The sequence below is a fragment of the Rhinoraja longicauda genome, chromosome 1 (genome assembly GCF_053455715.1).
Source record: "Rhinoraja longicauda isolate Sanriku21f chromosome 1, sRhiLon1.1, whole genome shotgun sequence".
Lineage (NCBI taxonomy): Eukaryota > Metazoa > Chordata > Chondrichthyes > Rajiformes > Arhynchobatidae > Rhinoraja > Rhinoraja longicauda.
In genome coordinates this window covers 32,974,678-32,992,269 of record NC_135953.1, presented here as the reverse complement: position 1 = coordinate 32,992,269, position 17,592 = coordinate 32,974,678, and the positions used below count along the sequence as shown (strand labels likewise).

The window sequence follows — 17,592 nt, the reverse complement described above, 5'->3', positions numbered from 1 at the left end:
CTCTTTGCGTCGTTCCTTCCTTGTCCAAGCTGTGAATTGTTTGCTCCCTCCTCTTGGCATAATCTAAAAAATATAGAAATATCACGATGTCTATATTTATAAAATCTAAATAAAAACCTACTTATTAATGAACACGAAATCATTAGATCAAAATGGCAATTTTTTTTAAATTGAAATAAAATAAACCTCAAAAAGGTTCTTTAGTACCTGTCACTTTCTGTTTTGCGCTCGTTATCGTTGATCCTCACACGTTCCGTTATTTATTGTTGCTCCTCTTGTTCCATTCTGTCCCTCACTGCCTTTCGATGTCTCTTCTGCTACTCACTCCCTCTCGATGTCTCCTTGCGTCATTCCTTCCTTGACCATGCTGTGACTTGTTTGCTTCCTCCCCTTGGCATGATCTAAAAAGTATAGAAATATCAGGATGTATATTTTTATCAATTCTAAATAAAAACCTACTTACTAATGAACACGAAAGCATTAGATCAAAATGGCATTTTTCTTCTTGAAATAAAATAAACCTCAAAGAAAAAGTTTCTTTAGTACCTGTCACTTTCTGTTTGCTTTCTTTCTCATTGATCCTCACACGTCCAGTTATTTGTTGTTGCTCCTCTTGTTCCCTTCTGCTCCTCAGTCTTTCGATGTCTCTTTGTGTCGTTCCTTCCTTGACCAAGCTGTGAATTGTTTGCTCCCTCCTCTTGGCATAATCTAAAAAATATAGAAATATTACGATGTATATATTTATAAATTCTAAATAAAAACCTACTTATTAATGAACACAAAATCATTAGATCAAAATGGCAATTTCTTTTTCTTGAAATAAAATAAACCTCAAAAAGGTTCTTTAGTACCTGTCACTTTCTGTTTTGCGTCCGTTCTCGTTGATCCTCACACGTCCCGTTATCTATTGTTGCTCCTCTTGTTCCATTCTGTCCCTCACTGCCTCTCGATGTCTCTTCTGCTACTCACTCCCTTTCGATGTCTCCTCGCGTCATTCCTTCCTTGACCAAGCTGTGAATTGTTTGCTCCCTCCTCCTGGCACAAAAGCATTAGATCCTCACACGTCCAGTTATTTGTTGTTGCTCCTCTTGTTCCCTTCTGCTCCTCACTGTGTTTCGATGTCTCTTTGTGTCGTTCCTTCCTTGACCAAGCTGTGAATTGTTTGCTCCCTCCTCTTGGCATGATCTCAAAAATATTGAAATATCAATAGACAATAGGTGCATGAGTAGGCCATTCAGCCCTTCGAGCCAGCACCGCCATTCAATGCGATGATGGCTGATCACTCTCAATCAGTACCCCGTTCCTGCCTTCTCCCCATACCCCCTCACTCCGCTATCCTTAAGAGCTCTATCCAGCTCTCTTTAGTACCTGTCACTTTCTGTTTTGCATTCTTTCTCGTTGATCCTCACACGTTCCGTTATCTATTGTTGCTCCTCTTGTTCCATTCTGCCACTCACTGCCTCTCGATGTCTCTTCTGCTCCTCACTCCCTTTCGATGTCTCCTCGCGTCGTTCCTTCCTTGACCAAGCTGTGAATTGTTTGCTCCCTCCTCCTGGCATGATCTAGAAAGTATAGAAATATCAGGATGTATATTTTTATAAATTCTAAATAAAAACCTACTTACTAATGAACACGAAAGCATTAGATCAAAATGGCATTTTTTCTTCTTGAAATAAAATAAACCTCTAAGAAAAAGTTTCTTTACTACCTGTCACTTTCTGTTTGCTTTCTTTCTCATTGATCCTCACATGTTCAGTTATTTGTTGTTGCTCCTCTTGTTCCCTTCTGCTCCTCACTGCCTTTCGATGTCTCTTTGCGTCGTTCCTTCCTTGACCAAGCTGTGAATTGTTTGCTCCCTCCTCTTGGCATAATCTAAAAAATATAGAAATATCACGATGTATATATTTATAAATTCTAAATAAAAACCTACTTATTAATGAACACAAAATCATTAGATCAAAATGGCAATCTCTTTTTCTTGAAATAAAATAAACCTCAAAAAGTTTCTTTAGTACCTGTCACTTTCTGTTTTGCGTTCGTTCTCGTTGATCCTCACACGTTCCGTTATTTATTGTTGCTCCTCTTGTTCCATTCTGTCCCTCACTGTCTTTCGATGTCTCTTCTGCTACTCACTCCCTCTCGATGTCTCCTTGCGTCATTCCTTCCTTGACCATGCTGTGACTTGTTTGCTTCCTCCCCTTGGCATGATCTAAAAAGTATAGAAATATCAGGATGTATATTTTTATAAATTCTAAATAAAAACCTACTTACTAATGAACACGAAAGCATTAGCTCAAAATGGCTTTTTTTCTTGAAATAAAATAAATCTCAATCAAAAGGGTTCTTTAGTGCCTGTCACTTTCTGTTTTGCGTCTTTCTCGTTGATCCTCACACGTTCCGTCATTTATTGTTGCTCCTCTTGTTCCATTCTGTCCCTCACTGCCTCTCGATGTCTCTTCTGCTACTCACTCCCTTTCGATGTCTCCTCGCGTCGTTCATTCCTTGACCAAGCTGTGAATTGTTTGCTCCCTCCCCTTGGCATGATCTAAAAAGTATAGAAATATCAGGATGTATATTTTTATAAATTCTAAATAAAAACCTACTTACTAATGAACATGAAAGCATTAGCTCAAAATGGCTTTTTTTTTCTTGAAATAAAATAAATCTCAATCAAAAAGGTTCTTTAGTGCCTGTCACTTTCCGTTTTGCGTCTTTCTCGTTGATCCTCACACGTTCCGTCATTTATTGTTGCTCCTCTTGTTCCATTCTGTCCCTCACTGCCTCTCAATGTCTCTTCTGCTACTCACTCCCTTTCGATGTCTCCTCTTGGCATAATCTAAAAAATATAGAAATATCACGATGTATATATTTATAAATTCTAAATAAAAACCTACTTATTAATGAACACGAAATCATTAGATCAAAATGGCAATCTCTTTTTCTTGAAATAAAATAAACCTCAAAAAGGTTCTTTAGTACCTGTCACTTTCTGTTTTGCGCTCGTTATCGTTGATCCTCACACGTTCCGTTATTTATTGTTGCTCCTCTTGTTCCATTCTGTCCCTCACTGCCTTTCGATGTCTCTTCTGCTACTCACTCCCTCTCGATGTCTCCTTGCGTCATTCCTTCCTTGACCATGCTGTGACTTGTTTGCTTCCTCCCCTTGGCATGATCTAAAAAGTATAGAAATATCAGGATGTATATTTTTATCAATTCTAAATAAAAACCTACTTACTAATGAACACGAAAGCATTAGATCAAAATGGCATTTTTCTTCTTGAAATAAAATAAACCTCAAAGAAAAAGTTTCTTTAGTACCTGTCACTTTCTGTTTGCTTTCTTTCTCATTGATCCTCACACGTCCAGTTATTTGTTGTTGCTCCTCTTGTTCCCTTCTGCTCCTCAGTCTTTCGATGTCTCTTTGTGTCGTTCCTTCCTTGACCAAGCTGTGAATTGTTTGCTCCCTCCTCTTGGCATAATCTAAAAAATATAGAAATATTACGATGTATATATTTATAAATTCTAAATAAAAACCTACTTATTAATGAACACAAAATCATTAGATCAAAATGGCAATTTCTTTTTCTTGAAATAAAATAAACCTCAAAAAGGTTCTTTAGTACCTGTCACTTTCTGTTTTGCGTCCGTTCTCGTTGATCCTCACACGTCCCGTTATTTATTGTTGCTCCTCTTGTTCCATTCTGTCCCTCACTGCCTCTCGATGTCTCTTCTGCTACTCACTCCCTTTCGATGTCTCCTCGCGTCGTTCCTTCCTTGACCAAGCTGTGAATTGTTTGCTCCCTCCTCCTGGCACAAAAGCATTAGATCCTCACACGTCCAGTTATTTGTTGTTGCTCCTCTTGTTCCCTTCTGCTCCTCACTGTCTTTCGATGTCTCTTTGTGTCGTTCCTTCCTTGACCAAGCTGTGAATTGTTTGCTCCCTCCTCTTGGCATGATCTCAAAAATATTGAAATATCAATAGACAATAGACAATAGGTGCAGGAGTAGGCCATTCAGCCCTTCGAGCCAGCACCGCCATTCAATGCGATGATGGCTGATCACTCTCAATCAGTACCCTGTTCCTGCCTACTCCCTATACCTCCTCGTTCTCCCCATACCCCCTCATTCTAGCCCTTGCTGCTACTCGATGTCTCTTTGCTGTTGGTGACTCAATGCGAACCCAACGGGTCCGCGCCTGTGCAGTTGGGGCCAATTATAGACAATAGACAATTCCAGTGTATACAAGCCCAATCGCTCCAGCCTTTCAACATACGACAGTCCCGCCATTCCGGGAATTAACCTAGTGAACCTACGCTGCACGCCCTCCATAGCAAGAATATCCTTCCTCAATTGATCTAATACTTACGTTAGAAGGACTTTTCCATCTCCAGTGCCCGTCATCCGTGTGTGACGTTACAATGTGAACCCAACGGATCCGCGCCTCTAAAGTCGGTGCCCGTTGATCTACTACTTACGTTAAAAGGCCGCTGGTTCTGTGCGTGACGCTCAACGCCTAATTGGTCCGGGTTCACGTGGTGCATTCTGATTGGCTCCTGCCGCTCCTCCACACGTGCGGCCGATTAATATGCTCTGACCTCCCGCTCGACGCCTCATTGGTCCAGGTCCCACTTGGGGAGTCATTGCTCAGCGAAGCACGCTTCGAATGACAACATTCTTCGTTGATATCGTATCCTTCAGGAAAACTTTGACATTTTCCCTAGCCTTTCCTCGGCTAAGAGCCACATACAATTGACCATGCTGAAATACCGGTTTCTCCAGGTATATCAACACTTTTTCCATGGTCTGTCCTTGTGCTCTGTGGATTGTCATAGCAAAACACGTCTGAACGGGGAATTGTCTCCGCTGAAAGGGAATGTCTTCGCCTTCTGTCAAAGTAAGCGGTATCCTAGGAATCATCACAATTTCATTTCTGAAGGCTCCAATGGTGATTTTTGCAACGATCAAGTTATTGTGTAGCTGTTCCACAATCATCCTCGTTCCGTTGCATAGTCTTGGTGGTGCCAAATTCCTCATTAAAATGATCGGAGATCCCTTTTTCAACTCCAATTTGTGCGGTGGTAATCCAGAGATCTCCACTGAATCGAGGAATTCTGTTGGGAAGTGAGTAGCATCAGTTCCCTCAGTCACAGCATTGAACGAAAGGTATGTCTTCATGATCCCTGGGAAGCATCTGATACATCTAGAATTGATGCTCCTCATAATGTCATTCAGCGGAACCAAGATACAATTGTTAGAAAATAATTCGGCAGGATTGTCGAAGGTGGGATATATAAAATCCATGCAATCCTCCAGTGATCTTCCAGCTAGAACCATGTCTTGTGGGATTTCAATCTCATCGTCTTCATTTTTCAAAATCCTGTCTTCTCCAACATTCAGCAAAAATTGAGAATAGTCGTCTTCTCCATCTCCCAATCGCATATTCCTCTTCAAGTTGAACATGGTGAAAGTCCTCCACAAGTAGGATTTCTTGATGCATGAATTTTCAATATCAGCATCGTTTCCCCTTTTCACAACAGGAAGGAGTTGTCTAAAATCACCACAACAAACGGTAATAATACCGCCAAAAGGCTCATCCTTGGTGCATATATCCCGAAGAGTTCTATCCACGGCTTCGAAGCTCTCCCTCCTAATCATCGGACACTCATCCCAAACAATCAGTCTCACTTGCCTGATCAACTGTGCCGTGTAGGAATTCTTTTCAATGTTGCACATTGTATTCTCGCTCACTTCGATGGGTATCTTGAAGCGAGAATGTGCAGTTCTTCCACCAGGCATCAATGTAGCAGCTATCCCAGAGGATGCTACAGCAAAAGCAACATCACCTTTACCTCTAACTTTGGAGAGGATCAAATTTGTGAGAAATGTCTTTCCCGTTCCTGCTGGGGAATCAATGAAAATCATTGAAGGAACATTCCTATCCAAGCAGCCGCACACATGGTCATACACGACTCTTTGCTCAGCATTCAGCATCGGCTCCTTCTCTGCAACAAACTGCTGTTGTTCAGGCACACTATACTGCAACTCATGCAGCAATTCTGGATTGTCAACAATGTTCATCCTTCCATTTCTTGGTTTGGGCAAATGAAAGTATTCCAGGGTCTTGTTATAATTCGCAAGCTTGTCTTGAATATACAACAGAGCTTGATCATGATGCCTCTCATCAATCATGATATTTTGATGACTGCTTAGTGTCGATTCTTTTTCAAGGAAATTCTCAGACATGGAATTTTTGAAGCGATCCCATAGTTGTCGAGGATTGTTGACCTCGTCGTTCATCAGCAAAACGACAAATAAATCTCTTATTGCACCAGGGAGCTTTGTCTTCTCAGCATCTTCCATCGTCTGTCGCCAATGGTCATCATCTTGCAACAAACCTCTTTCTATGCAGACGTCTTTGAATGAAGAAAGAATATGTCCATCATGTGTCCTTAATGAATCAAAGGATACTGGCCCTTTTACGTGATGGAGAAGCAGTCTCAAGTAGTACAGATCACCACATCTTGGAGAAACTGTATACACACGTCCCAGAACGTTGACTTCAAAAAAACCTGGAAAATCCTCCACTATCTTTCCAACCTTCCTTCTTTGCCATTTCTTCTTGTTCCACGTGTAAAACCGGGGAACATCAGTGTAATACAAAGTCCGTGCAAATTGATCTCGAGAACACAATTCCATGAATGCAGTTAAAGTTGTTCTCGCGAAATCATCATTTCTCACCCGCTGAACAGCATCGGCTGTGATAACGACTCGTTGTTCTTCTGGTAGATGTACCTGGAGTCGAATGACAGGAGGGTGTCTCTCATGAGTTGTAAATCCAAGGATTGATCCCACTGCTTCTGATGGACCAATGTATCTTCCAGTCAAGTACTGTATAATCTCGTCATCCCTGTTAAGTCCAAAAACTGCTTGATCACTCCCCTTCAAGGTGTACTTGATGACGTATTTGACCGACTTGACAGAGGAGCATATCTCAACATTCAAGTGACATTGGAACAACTTCAAGAGTTGAGCATTATAGGGCACAACCCATTCAGAAGTAATAGGTCGATGCCGGCGTCGTTCTTGATGTCCTTGAAATCCTCCCATATCCGGAGATCTTCTCCTGTACATAGGATATGAATCATCTCCACACCTTGTGCTCTCGATAAATGGCTTCGGGAATCTTTTATTGCATCTTCCATTCTTCCAACACTGAGAGGTGTGTTTGCAGTACGGTCCATGAATCATGTGCTTTAGTACCAATCCATGCAGCTCGGGATCTAACTGCGGGTCTGGTATTTCAGCTTGCACAAATCTGTCAACATCTCGTGGCCGTGGCTTATTCGCTTCGTCAAGCCACAGCAGACAGTGCAAATGAGGCAGTCCTCTCTTCTGATATTCCACAGTCAAGACAAAAGCTATACAATTTCCAAAGAGGCCATCCGGTCCAGTAAGGCACTTGATGAAGAGTTTTCTTTTCAGATCGAAGACCCTTGTAATCAAGTCTGGTCTATCACACGGCTGCTGATTCAAAAAGAGGCCGCGTTGGATCTCGCTCCACTTCGGATTGCAAGTCATTGTAATGAAAAACGAAGCAGTGCCGTACTTCCGAACATACATCATGGCGTCCTGGCATCGTTCCATCATGTATCTCGGTCCACCGACAAATGTTGAGGAGAGGATTATGCGCTTTCCAATGTTATCCAAATCGTCATTATCATTTAAGGCATCCGTCAGGCCTTTGTAAGTTGTTGATCTCAACGATGCTTGATTTAGGCGAATATAATTGAGCCTATCGTTCTCAATCTTAGCAGCCATGTCGACGACATATTGTTGAAAGAGTCGTCCTCCTCTCAAAAGTTGGTTAAATTCATTATCACGATTCATGATCTTATAGGCATAATATCGCATCGCTGTCAACTTCCTGCTGTTACGCATTTTGAGTTGGTAATGCCATCCATCATCTCCAAGCGGAAAGAAAAGAACATATTGAAGACTATCATACGACCTGTGAGACTCTGAAATGATCCGCAGGCCTCCTCCTCTTTCTTTCAAGATAATGTGACGTGATGTTGCCTCAGGTTCATTATTGTTTGGTATTATGACAGCAACTTCATTGGCAATTTGTCTGTTAAATCTCCTTTCATGTTCAAATGGTGGCCGACGATCTGGATCAATGACGATGGATGCCTCTGGTAAATCTCGAATTCTATCCTTTGCCACTTTAATTGAATTAATGTAAGGGTTGTTTAGTCTCATCAAGTTTTCAAGCATCTCAACAATTTCCCTTTGAATACCAGCATCTTGCAGTATACCCATTCGCAATTCAACACTATCTTGAGGGTCCATAAAATAGATCTGCAAGAATTGACTTGGCTGGTCTAGGTCAGGCATCAATGGACCAATGTAATGATGAATCTGCCCTTGAATGATGACTGAAGGACTCCATCCAGGTCTTGGTGGCACAACTTCCTTGGCACCGAATGACGTCATTTGAAAGAGGCAGTTGTATTGTCTAATATTCTTTCTGAACTCTTTTGCTTGTGGTGTGTCAATTGTGTACAATTTCATCAATTCATCAGGTAGTGTGCAGAGAGGAGCAATGTTTACCTTACCCTGCATGCAGCAAAAGTTTGCAGTTTCTCCAGAGAAACGGTACGCTCGACACTGAGGGCAAATCTTGGTCATTTCACCAACATCAGCAGATAGATTTCTCCTTGCGATTTGTACATTTCTTCTTCTTTTCCTGGCCCGCTCTTCAGCCACTCTTCTAGTTCTTTCATCTCCCATCTCTTGTCTCCTTTTGTTTTGCGTGCTCTCAAGTTGATCCTCAACACTCTCAGTCATTTCTTGTTGCATCTCTTGTTCTCTTCTGTGTTGTATTCTTTTTTGGTTATCCCTGAGACGTTCATTTCTTACTTGTCGAGTTTCTTCACTCCTTGTATCTTGTGCTCTCTTTCGGAGATGCTTGAGACGCTCAGTCTTTTCTTGTTGCGTCTCTTCTTCTCTTCTGTGTTGAATTCTTTTTTGGTTATCCCTGAGACGTTCAGTTCTTACTTGTCGAGTTTCTTCACTCCTTGTATCTTGTGCGCTCTTTCGGAGATGCTTGAGACGCTCAGTCGTTTCTTGTTGCGTCTCTTCTTCTCTTCTGTGTTGCATTCTTTTTTGGTTATCCCTGAGACGTTCAGTTCTTACTTGTCGAGTTTCTTCACTCCTTCTATCTTGTGCTCTCTTTTGGAGATGCTTGAGACGCTCAGTCGTTTCTTGTTGCGTCTCTTGTTCTCTGCTGTGTTGCATTCTTGTTTGCTCATCCCTGAGACGTTTAGTTCTTGCTTGTTGTGTTTCTTCACTACTACTCTCTTGCGCTCTCTTTTGAAGATGCTCAGTCGTTTCTTGTTGCGTCTCTTCTTCTCTTCTGTGTTGCATTCCTTTTTGGTTATCCCTGAGACGTTTAGTACTCGTTTGTGGCATTTCTTCACTACTACTCTCTTGCGCTCTCTTTCGAAGATGCTCAGTTGTTTCTTGTTGCGTCTCTTCTTCTCTTCTGTGTTGCATTCCTTTTTGGTTATCCCTGAGACGTTTAGTACTCGTTTGTTGCATTTCTTCACTACTACTCTCTTGCGCTCTCTTTCGATCTCTTTTTTGGCCTTCCTTGAGATGTCCCGTTTTTTCTTGTTGCCTTCTAATTTCTGCCTGTTGACGTCTGCTAATGTTCGTTGACCATCCTGCACCTCGTTTTCTCCCTCTTCTTGGCATGATGTTAAAAACAAACAGATATTGATCAGGTGGGGGGGGGGGGGTGGGAGTTGAGGGATACAGAGGGTGAGTGAGGAAGGGTGTTAGACCAATGCAGGAGAGGTTTGGGGGACTTTCAAGGAGGGATCAGGGGTGGATGGATTGGGTGAGTGGGTGGGTGAAGGAGGGGGGATAAAGGGGGTTGCGGGGGATGGAGGATAAGAGTGAGAGGTGGGTTGTGGGGGGGCGGAGAGGATGATAACGGGTTGACGGGGCAATGGAGTGGAGAGTGGGGCTCTTAAAAAAAAATCTGAAACCAATTTAAGTTAATGCAGCACAGGTTTGGGGTAGTTTTAAGGGGGATTGAGGGGGGAATGGAGTTCGTGAGTGGGGCTCTCAAAAAAATCCTAAACACAATTTCAGCTAATGCAGGTTTAGGGGAGTTTTATGGGGGGTGGGTGGGGGGGAATGGGGTGCGTGAATGGAAGGATGGAGTGGTTGAGTAAGGGGAGGGTGGTAGACCAATGCAGTGGAGGTTTGGGGGAGTTTTAAACGGGGTTCAGGGGGAATGAATTGGGTGAATGGGGTGGAGGAGGGGGGATAAGGGGGCTGAGGGAGATGGGAGTGTGTGATTGGAGGATAAGGGGAATTGATTTGGGTTGTGGGGGGGTGATAAGTGGGGTTGAGGGGGTGTGGATGGAGTGGGTGAGTGGGGCTCTTAAAAAAAAAAAGGAAACCAATTTAAGTAAATGCAGCACAGAATTGGGAGAGTTTTAAGAGGGATTGAGGGGGGAATGGAGTGTGTGACTGGAGCTCTGTAAAATCTTAAACACAATTTCAGTTAATGCGACAGAGGTTTGGGGGAGTTATAAGGGGTTTCAGGTGGGAATGCAGTGTGTGAGTGGTGGAGGGAGGGGGGATGGAGTGGCTGAGTGTTAGACCAATGCAGTAGAGGTTTGGGGGAGTTTCAAAGGGGGTTCAGGGGGGATGAATTGGGTGAATAGAGGGGGGGATAAGGGGGCTGAGGGGGATGGAGTGGATGAGAAGAGGATAAGGGGGGATGAGGTGGGTTGTGCGGGGGATGATAAGTGGGATTGAGGGTGTGTGGATGGAGTGGGATTGTGGGGCTATTAAAAAAAACCTGAGACCAATTTAAGTAAATGCAGCACAGGTTTGGGGGAGTTTTAAGGGAGATTGAAGGGGGTATGGAGTGCCTGAGTGGGGCTCTCAAAAAAATCCTAAACACAATCTCAGTTAATGCAGGTTTGGGGGAGTTAAGGGGGTTTCAGGTGGGAATGGAGTGTGTGAGTGGGGGAGAGGGGGGATGGAGTGGCTGTGTTAGACCAATGCAGTAGCGGTTTGGGGGAGTTTCAAAGGGAGTTCAGCAGCGATGAAATGGGTGAATGGAGTGTGGAAGAGGGGGGGATAAGGGGGCTGGAGTGGGTGAGAAGAGGATAAGGGGGCTGAGGTGGGTTATGGAGGGGATGATAAGTGGGGTTGAGGGGGGTGTGGATGGAGTGGGTGAGTGGGGCTCTTAAAAAAACCCTGAAACCAATTTAAGTTAATGCAGCACAGGTTTGGGGGAGTTTTAAGGGAGATTGAAGGGGGAATGGAGTGCGTAAGTGGGGCTCTTAAAAAAATCTGAGACCAATTTAAGTTAATGCAGCACAGGTTTGGGGGAGTTTTAAGGGGGATTGAAGAGCATGAGTGGGGCTCTCAAAAAAATCCTAAACACAATTTCAGTTAATGCAGGAGAGGTTTGGGGGAGTTTTATGGGGGGGTGGGTGGGGGGGAATGGGGTGCGTGAGTGGAAGGATGGAGTGGTTGAGTAAGGGGAGGGTGTTAGACCAATGCAGTGGAGGTTTGGGGGAGTTTTAAAGGGGGTTCAGGGGGACTGAATTGGGTGAATGGGGTGGAGGAGGGGGGTATAAGGGGGCTGGAGTGGGTGAGGGGAGGATAAGAGGGTTGAGGTGGGTTGCAGGGGGGATGGTAAGTGGGGTTGAGGGGGGTGTGGATGGAGTGGGGCTCTTAAACAAAAAACTGAATCCAATTTAAATTAATGCAGCACAGGTTTGGGGAGTTTTAAGGGGGATTGAAGGGGGAATGGAGTGCGTGAATGGGGCTCTGAAGAAAGATTTGGGGGAGTTTTAAGCGGGGGGGGGGGGGGGTTGAGGTGGGAATTGAGTGCCTGAGTGAGGGGGATGGGGTGGCTGCGTAAGGGGAGGTGTTAGACCAATACAGTCGAGGTTTGGGGGAGTTTTAAAGGGGGTTCAGGGGGAATGGAATGGGAGATGGAGAGAGGATAAGGAGGATAGTGGGTGAGGGGAGGATAAGAGGGTTGAGGTGGGTTGCAGGGGGGATGATTAGTGGGGTTGAGGGAGTATGGATGGAGTAGGTGAGTGGGGCTCTGAAAAAAATCCTAAACACAATTTCAGTTAATATAGGAGAGGTTTGGGGGAGTTTTAAGGGCGGGGGGGTTAGGTGGGAATGGAGTGCCTGAGTGAAGGGGGTTGAGGTGGGAATGGAGTGGCTGAGTAAGAGGAGGGTGTTAGACCAATGCAGTGAAGGCTTGGGGGAGTTTTAAAGGGGGCTCAGGGGGGATGAATTGGGTGAGTGGAGGGGGGGATAAGGGGGCTGAGGAGGTTGGAGTGGGTGAGGGGACGATAAGGCAGGTTGAGGTGGGTTGTGGGATGATAAGTGGGGTTGAGGGGGTGTGAATGGAGTGGGTCTCTTACAAACACCTGAAACCAATTTAAGTTAATGCAGCACAGGCTTGGGGGAGTTTTAAAGGGGATTGATGGGGGAATGGAGTGCAAGAGTGGGGCTCTGAAAAAACCATAAACAAAATTCCAGTTAATCCAGGAGAGGTTTGGTGGAGTGTTAACGGGAGATTGAGGTGGGAATGGAGTGCGTGAGTGGGGATGGAGTGGCTGAGTGTGGGGAGGGTTTTAGACCAATGCAGTAGAGGTTTTTTGGGGAGTTTTAAAGGGGGTTCGGGGGGATGAATGTGGGGAGGTGGAGGGGGGATTGAGAGAGTGAGTTGAGTTCTCAAATGAAACAAATCTAAATGAGGAAAAATGAAATTATTTTTATGTTTAAAAAACAAAGCGTTTTTTTCTTTAAATCGTTTTTTAAAGTGAAATAATCCTATGAAAACGTACTTTTTTGACAAAAAAGAAATCAATGCTTTTTGAAATGAAGCGTTTTTCTTTGAAAATGAAAAGAATATAAATGAAGGCGACGTTTTATTTTACTCCCTCACGTGGTACACCAACCAATGGGGCGTCGAGTGCGAAGTGGGAAGCTGAACAGAAAAAGGCAACGTTCACTCACTAAAAAACCCTCCCCGAAGTATGAAATAGAAATAAAACAATCGGAAATGAGGAAAAATGAAATGCAAGTAATGTTAAAAAGACAAAAAAAATTTAGAGCACAAAACGGCAAACCTCCCTAACTAAAGAAAGCCTCCCCTAGGTAAAAACTAAAAAGAAACGAAAGTAAATAAGGTAAAATGAAATGGACTTTATGTTTAAACAAAGCGATTTGCTTTAAATAAAATATCAATGGAAATGAAGCTTATCTTGTATTGCACAGCAGCAGCCAAAGCTCGACGTCTCAGCACGAACCAGACAGTTCAGCAGCAGCGAGAGCTTTCAGGGGGACACGCCCTGTCGTACAAATAAGAGCGTCGGCGATCCTCTCACGTGGGGGGGGGGGGGGTGAGCGGGGGAGCGCATTAGTGAAAGGTCCGGGGGGGGGGGGCGGGGGAGCGCATTAGTGAAAGGTCCGGGGGGAGCGCATTAGTAGAGGTTTGGGGGAGTTTCAAAGGGGGTTCAGGGGGGATGAATTGGGTGAATGGAGGGTGGAAGAGAGGGGGGTAATGGGGCTGGGGGATGGAGTGGGTGAGAAGAGGATAAGGGGGTGGGTTGTGGGGGGGGATGATAAGGAGTTGAGGGGGTGTGAATGGAGTGGGTGAGTGGGGCTTGTAAAAAAAAAACCTGAAACCAATTTAAGTTAATGCAGCACAGGTTTGGGGGAGTTTTAAGGGGGATGAAGGGGGGAATGGAGTGCGTGAGTGGGGCTCTGAAGAGGGGAGGGAGGAGGGGAGGGAGGGGGAACTCCCCTTTTCCCAGTACCCCTCTTTCCCCGTTGGGCCCGTCCCCGTAGGGTTTCCATTGTAACCGGGAGGGGGGGAGGGAGGGTGGAAGGAGGGGGGAGGGGGAGAGGGGTGGAAGGGTGGAGGGATGGGGGGAGGGAGTGGGGGAGGGTCGGATGGAGGGAAGGAGGGAGGGGTGAGTTAGGGGCTGAGTGGTGATGGAGGTTGAGATTGAGGGGGGAGAGAGTGGGGATGGAGGTGGGAAGGAGGGGGGAGGAAGAGGTTGAGGGGGAAGTGGGACCTCCCCTTTTCCCAGTACCCCTCTTTCCCCCACCACCAAGCCCCCACCGCAACGACCCCTGTTGTCCCCCTACCCAGTCCCCATTCTCAGACCACCCCGCATTCTCTTGGAATAAAAAAAAATGCTTTAAAAAAAAGTGCTTTTTAATTGCTTGTTTTGAAACATTCGCGGTTAAGTGCTGGTTTTGAAACATTCGCGGCTACTTAGTGCTTCTGTCAGTTGCTTTTCGAGGGAGGGAGTAGGGAGGTGTGGAGGGGGGAGGGGAGGGGGAGGGAGGGGGGGAGGGGGGTAGGGGGGAGGGGGAGGGAGGGGGGAAGGGGAGGGAGGGGGAGGGAGGGGGGGAGGGAGGGAGAAGGGAGGGAGGGGGGAGTGAGGGGGAGGGAGGGGAACCTCCCATTTTCCCAGTACCCCTCTTTCCCCATTGGGCCCGTCCTCGTAGGGTTTCCATTGTAACCGGGAGGAGGGGAGGGAGGGAGGAGGGAGGTGTGTAGGTGTGGAGGGAGGAGGGGAGGGGAGGGGGAGGGGAGGGGAGGGGGGGAGGGGGGAAGGGGGGAGGAGGGAGGGAGAGGGGAGGGAGGGGGGTAGGGGGGAGGTAAGGGGGAGGGAGGGGGAGGGGAGGGGGGAAGGGGGAGGGAGGGGGATCTCCCCTTTTCCCAGTACCCCTCTTTCCCCGTTGGGCCCGTCCTCGTAGGGTATCCATTGTAACCGGGAGGAGGGGAGGGAGGGAAGGAGGAGGGAGGTGTGGAGGGAGGAGTGGAGGGGAGGGAGGGGGAGGGGAGGGAGGGGGGTAGGGGGGAGGGGGAGGGAGGGGAAGGGGGGAGGGGGAAGGGGGTAGTGAGGGGGACCTCCCCTTTTCCCAGTACCCCTCTTTCCCCGTTGGGCCCGTCCTCGTAGGGTTTCCATTGTAACGGGGAGGGGGGAGGGAGGGTGGAAGGAGGGGGGAGGGGGAGAGGGATGGAAGGGTGGAGGGAGGGGGGAGGGATTGGGGGAGGGAGGAATGGAGGAAAGGAGGGAGGGGGGAGTTAGAGGGGAGGGAGGGGGGAGGGAGTTGGGGAGGGAGGGGGAGGAGGGGGGGAGGGAGTGGGGATGGAGGTGGGAAGGAGGGGGGATGAAGGGGTTGAGGGGGGAAGGGGGACCTCCCCTTTTCCCAGTACCCCTCTTTCCCCATTGGGCCCGTCCTCGTAGGGTTTCCATTGTAACCGGGAGGGAGGGGGGAGGGAGGTGTGGAGGGAGGTGTGGAGGGAGGAGGGGAGGGGGAGGGAGGGGGGTGGGGAGGGGGGAAGGGGAGGGGGGAGGGAAGGGGGGAGCGGGTAGGGGGGAGGGGAGGGAGGGGGATCTCCCCTTTTCCCAGTACCCCTCTTTCCCCGTTGGGCCCGTCCCCGTAGGGTTTCCATTGTAACCGGGAGGGGGGGAGGGAGGGTGGAAGGAGGGGGGAGGGGGAGAGGGATGGAATGGTGGAGGGAGGGGGGAGGGAGTGGGGGAGGGTGGGATGGAGGGAAGGAGGGAGGGGGGGAGTTAGGGGCTGAGTGGTGATGGAGGTTGGGATTGAGGGGGGAGGGAGGGGGGGAGGGAGTGGGGATGGGAGTGGGGATGGAGGTGGGAAGGAGGGGGGAGGAAGGGGTTGAGGGGGGAAGTGGGACCTCCCCTTTTCCCAGTACCCCTCTTTCCCCCACCACCAAGCCCCCTCCGCAACGACCCCTGTTGTCCCCAGTCCCCATTCACAGACCCCCCCCCCCATTCCCTCTCTCCCCCATACAGTGCTTTTTTCGAAACATTCGCGGTCACATAGTGCTTCTCACTGTAGCACCCGTCTCAAACAAGCATTGGGAGGATGGGAGGGAGGGAAGGGGAGGGAGGAGGGAGGTGTGGAGGGAGGAGGGGAGGGAAGGGGGGAAGGGGAGGGGGGGAAGGGGGGGAGGGAGAGGGGAGGGAGGGGGGATGGGATGGGGGAAGGGGGGAGGGAGGGGGACCTCCCCTTTTCCCAGTACCCCTCTTTCCCCGTTGGGCCCGTCCTCGTAGGGTTTCCATTGTAACCGGGAGGAGGGGAGGGAGGGAAGGGGGAGGGAGGGAGGAGGGAGGTGTGGAGGGAGGAGGGGAGGGGAGGGAGGGGGAGGGGAGGGAGGGGGGTAGGGGGGAGGGGGAGGGAGGGGGAGGGGAGGGGGAAGGGGGTAGTGAGGGGGACCTCCCCTTTTCCCAGTACCCCTCTTTCCCCGTTGGGCCCGTCCTCGTAGGGTTTCCATTGTAACCGGGAGGAGGGGAGGGAGGGAAGGGGGAGGGAGGGAGGAGTTAGGGGAGGAGGGGTGAGGGAGGTGGGGAGGGAGTTGGGGAGGAGGGGGGGAGGGAGTGGGGATGGAGGTGGGAAGGAGTGGGGAGGAAGGGGTTGAGGGGGAAGGGGGGAGGGAGGGAATAGGGGGGGAGGGAGTGGGGATGGAGGTGGGAAGGAGTGGGGAGGAAGGGGTTGAGGGGGGAAGGGGGGGAGAGAGGGAATAGGGGCCCCATGCTGATCTGTGTATGTTAAGTGACTTGCACAACTTTAAAAAACTGGCAGTTGCCTTTCGCAACAATGTTGCAACAATCTCACACAAGCATTGTGACGTCACAAGCTGAAGATGTAAATTTAAAACCGAGCTGATCTCTCATTGGTGCACGGGTGCCATTGTGACATCACGCGCTGAAGCCCCTTCAAGAAAAGGGTTAGAAATGAAAATTTAAACTTTAATATCTCTCTAGCTTTAAAAAGGTAGCTTCAATTTGAACGAAAGTACTTACAATAGTTGCCCATGTTAATGGTGAATATGGCGGTACAAAAATCGTAGCGCTTTGGTGTACCGTCAGGGAGGAGTAGGGTTTGTAAGTTATATGGACAGAAACTCTTCGGAATCTTCCGTACATACACATATACATACATACATACGGAATGTTGGACCGCAGAGTTTTAGTAGTATACTAGACCGAGTGGGCCCGTTGGGCCCGTCCTCGTAGGGTTTCCATTGTAACCGGGAGGGGAGGAAAGGGGGAGGGTTGGGGGAGGGAAGGGGGAGGGAGGAGGGGAGGGAGGGGGGAGGGGAGGGGGGGGAGGGAGAGGGGAGGGGAGGGGGGAGGGAGAGGGGAGGGAGGGGGGTAGGGGGGAGGGAGGGGGGAGAGAGGGGGATGGGAGGGGGGAGGGGAGGGGGGAAGGGAGGAGAGAAGGGGGGGAGGGAGAGGGGAGGGAGGTGGGTAGGGGGGAGGGAGGGAGGGGGACCTCCCCTTTTCCCAGTACCCCTCTTTCCCCGTTGGGCCCGTCCTCGTAGGGTTTCCATTGTAACCTGGAGGAGGGGAGGGCGGGAAGGGGGAGGGAGGGAGGAGGGAGGTGTGGAGGGAGGAGGCGAGGGGAGGGAGGGGGGAGGGGAGGGAGGGGGGTAGGGGGAGGGGGAGGGAGTGGGGAGGGGGGAGGGGAAGGGGGGAGGGAGGGGGACCTCCC

At 48.4% G+C, this 17,592-nt stretch overlaps 1 protein-coding gene across 3 annotated transcripts; it reads right to left on the bottom strand.

Annotated features, from left to right (window-relative positions):
• Nucleotides 1-2,021: 2,021 nt before the first annotated feature.
• LOC144610238 (uncharacterized) lies at nt 2,022-13,398 on the bottom strand. Of its 3 annotated transcripts, XM_078428943.1 has the most exons (3): nt 12,897-13,398; nt 3,624-9,745; nt 2,820-2,836 (listed from the first exon to the last, which is right to left on the bottom strand). In XM_078428943.1, the coding sequence occupies exon 2, from the start codon at nt 9,598-9,600 to the stop codon at nt 4,645-4,647; it is 4,956 nt and encodes a 1,651-aa protein (XP_078285069.1). In that variant the 5' UTR covers nt 9,601-9,745; nt 12,897-13,398; the 3' UTR covers nt 2,820-2,836; nt 3,624-4,644. The 3 variants fall into 3 exon arrangements, 2 of the variants coding, with proteins under 2 accessions (XP_078285069.1, XP_078284991.1); XR_013549412.1 differs by lacking the exons at nt 3,624-9,745; nt 12,897-13,398 and adding an exon at nt 2,980-3,163 and having other exon boundaries at nt 2,022-2,836; XM_078428865.1 differs by lacking the exon at nt 12,897-13,398 and having other exon boundaries at nt 3,624-11,860.
• Between the last annotated feature and the right edge of the window lie 4,194 nt (nt 13,399-17,592).

What these genes read in the sequence shown, in the direction of transcription:
- LOC144610238 (XM_078428865.1), bottom strand. Translation starts at nt 9,756, where the DNA reads ATGCCAAGAAGAGGGAGAAAACGAGGTGCAGGATGGTCAACGAACATT.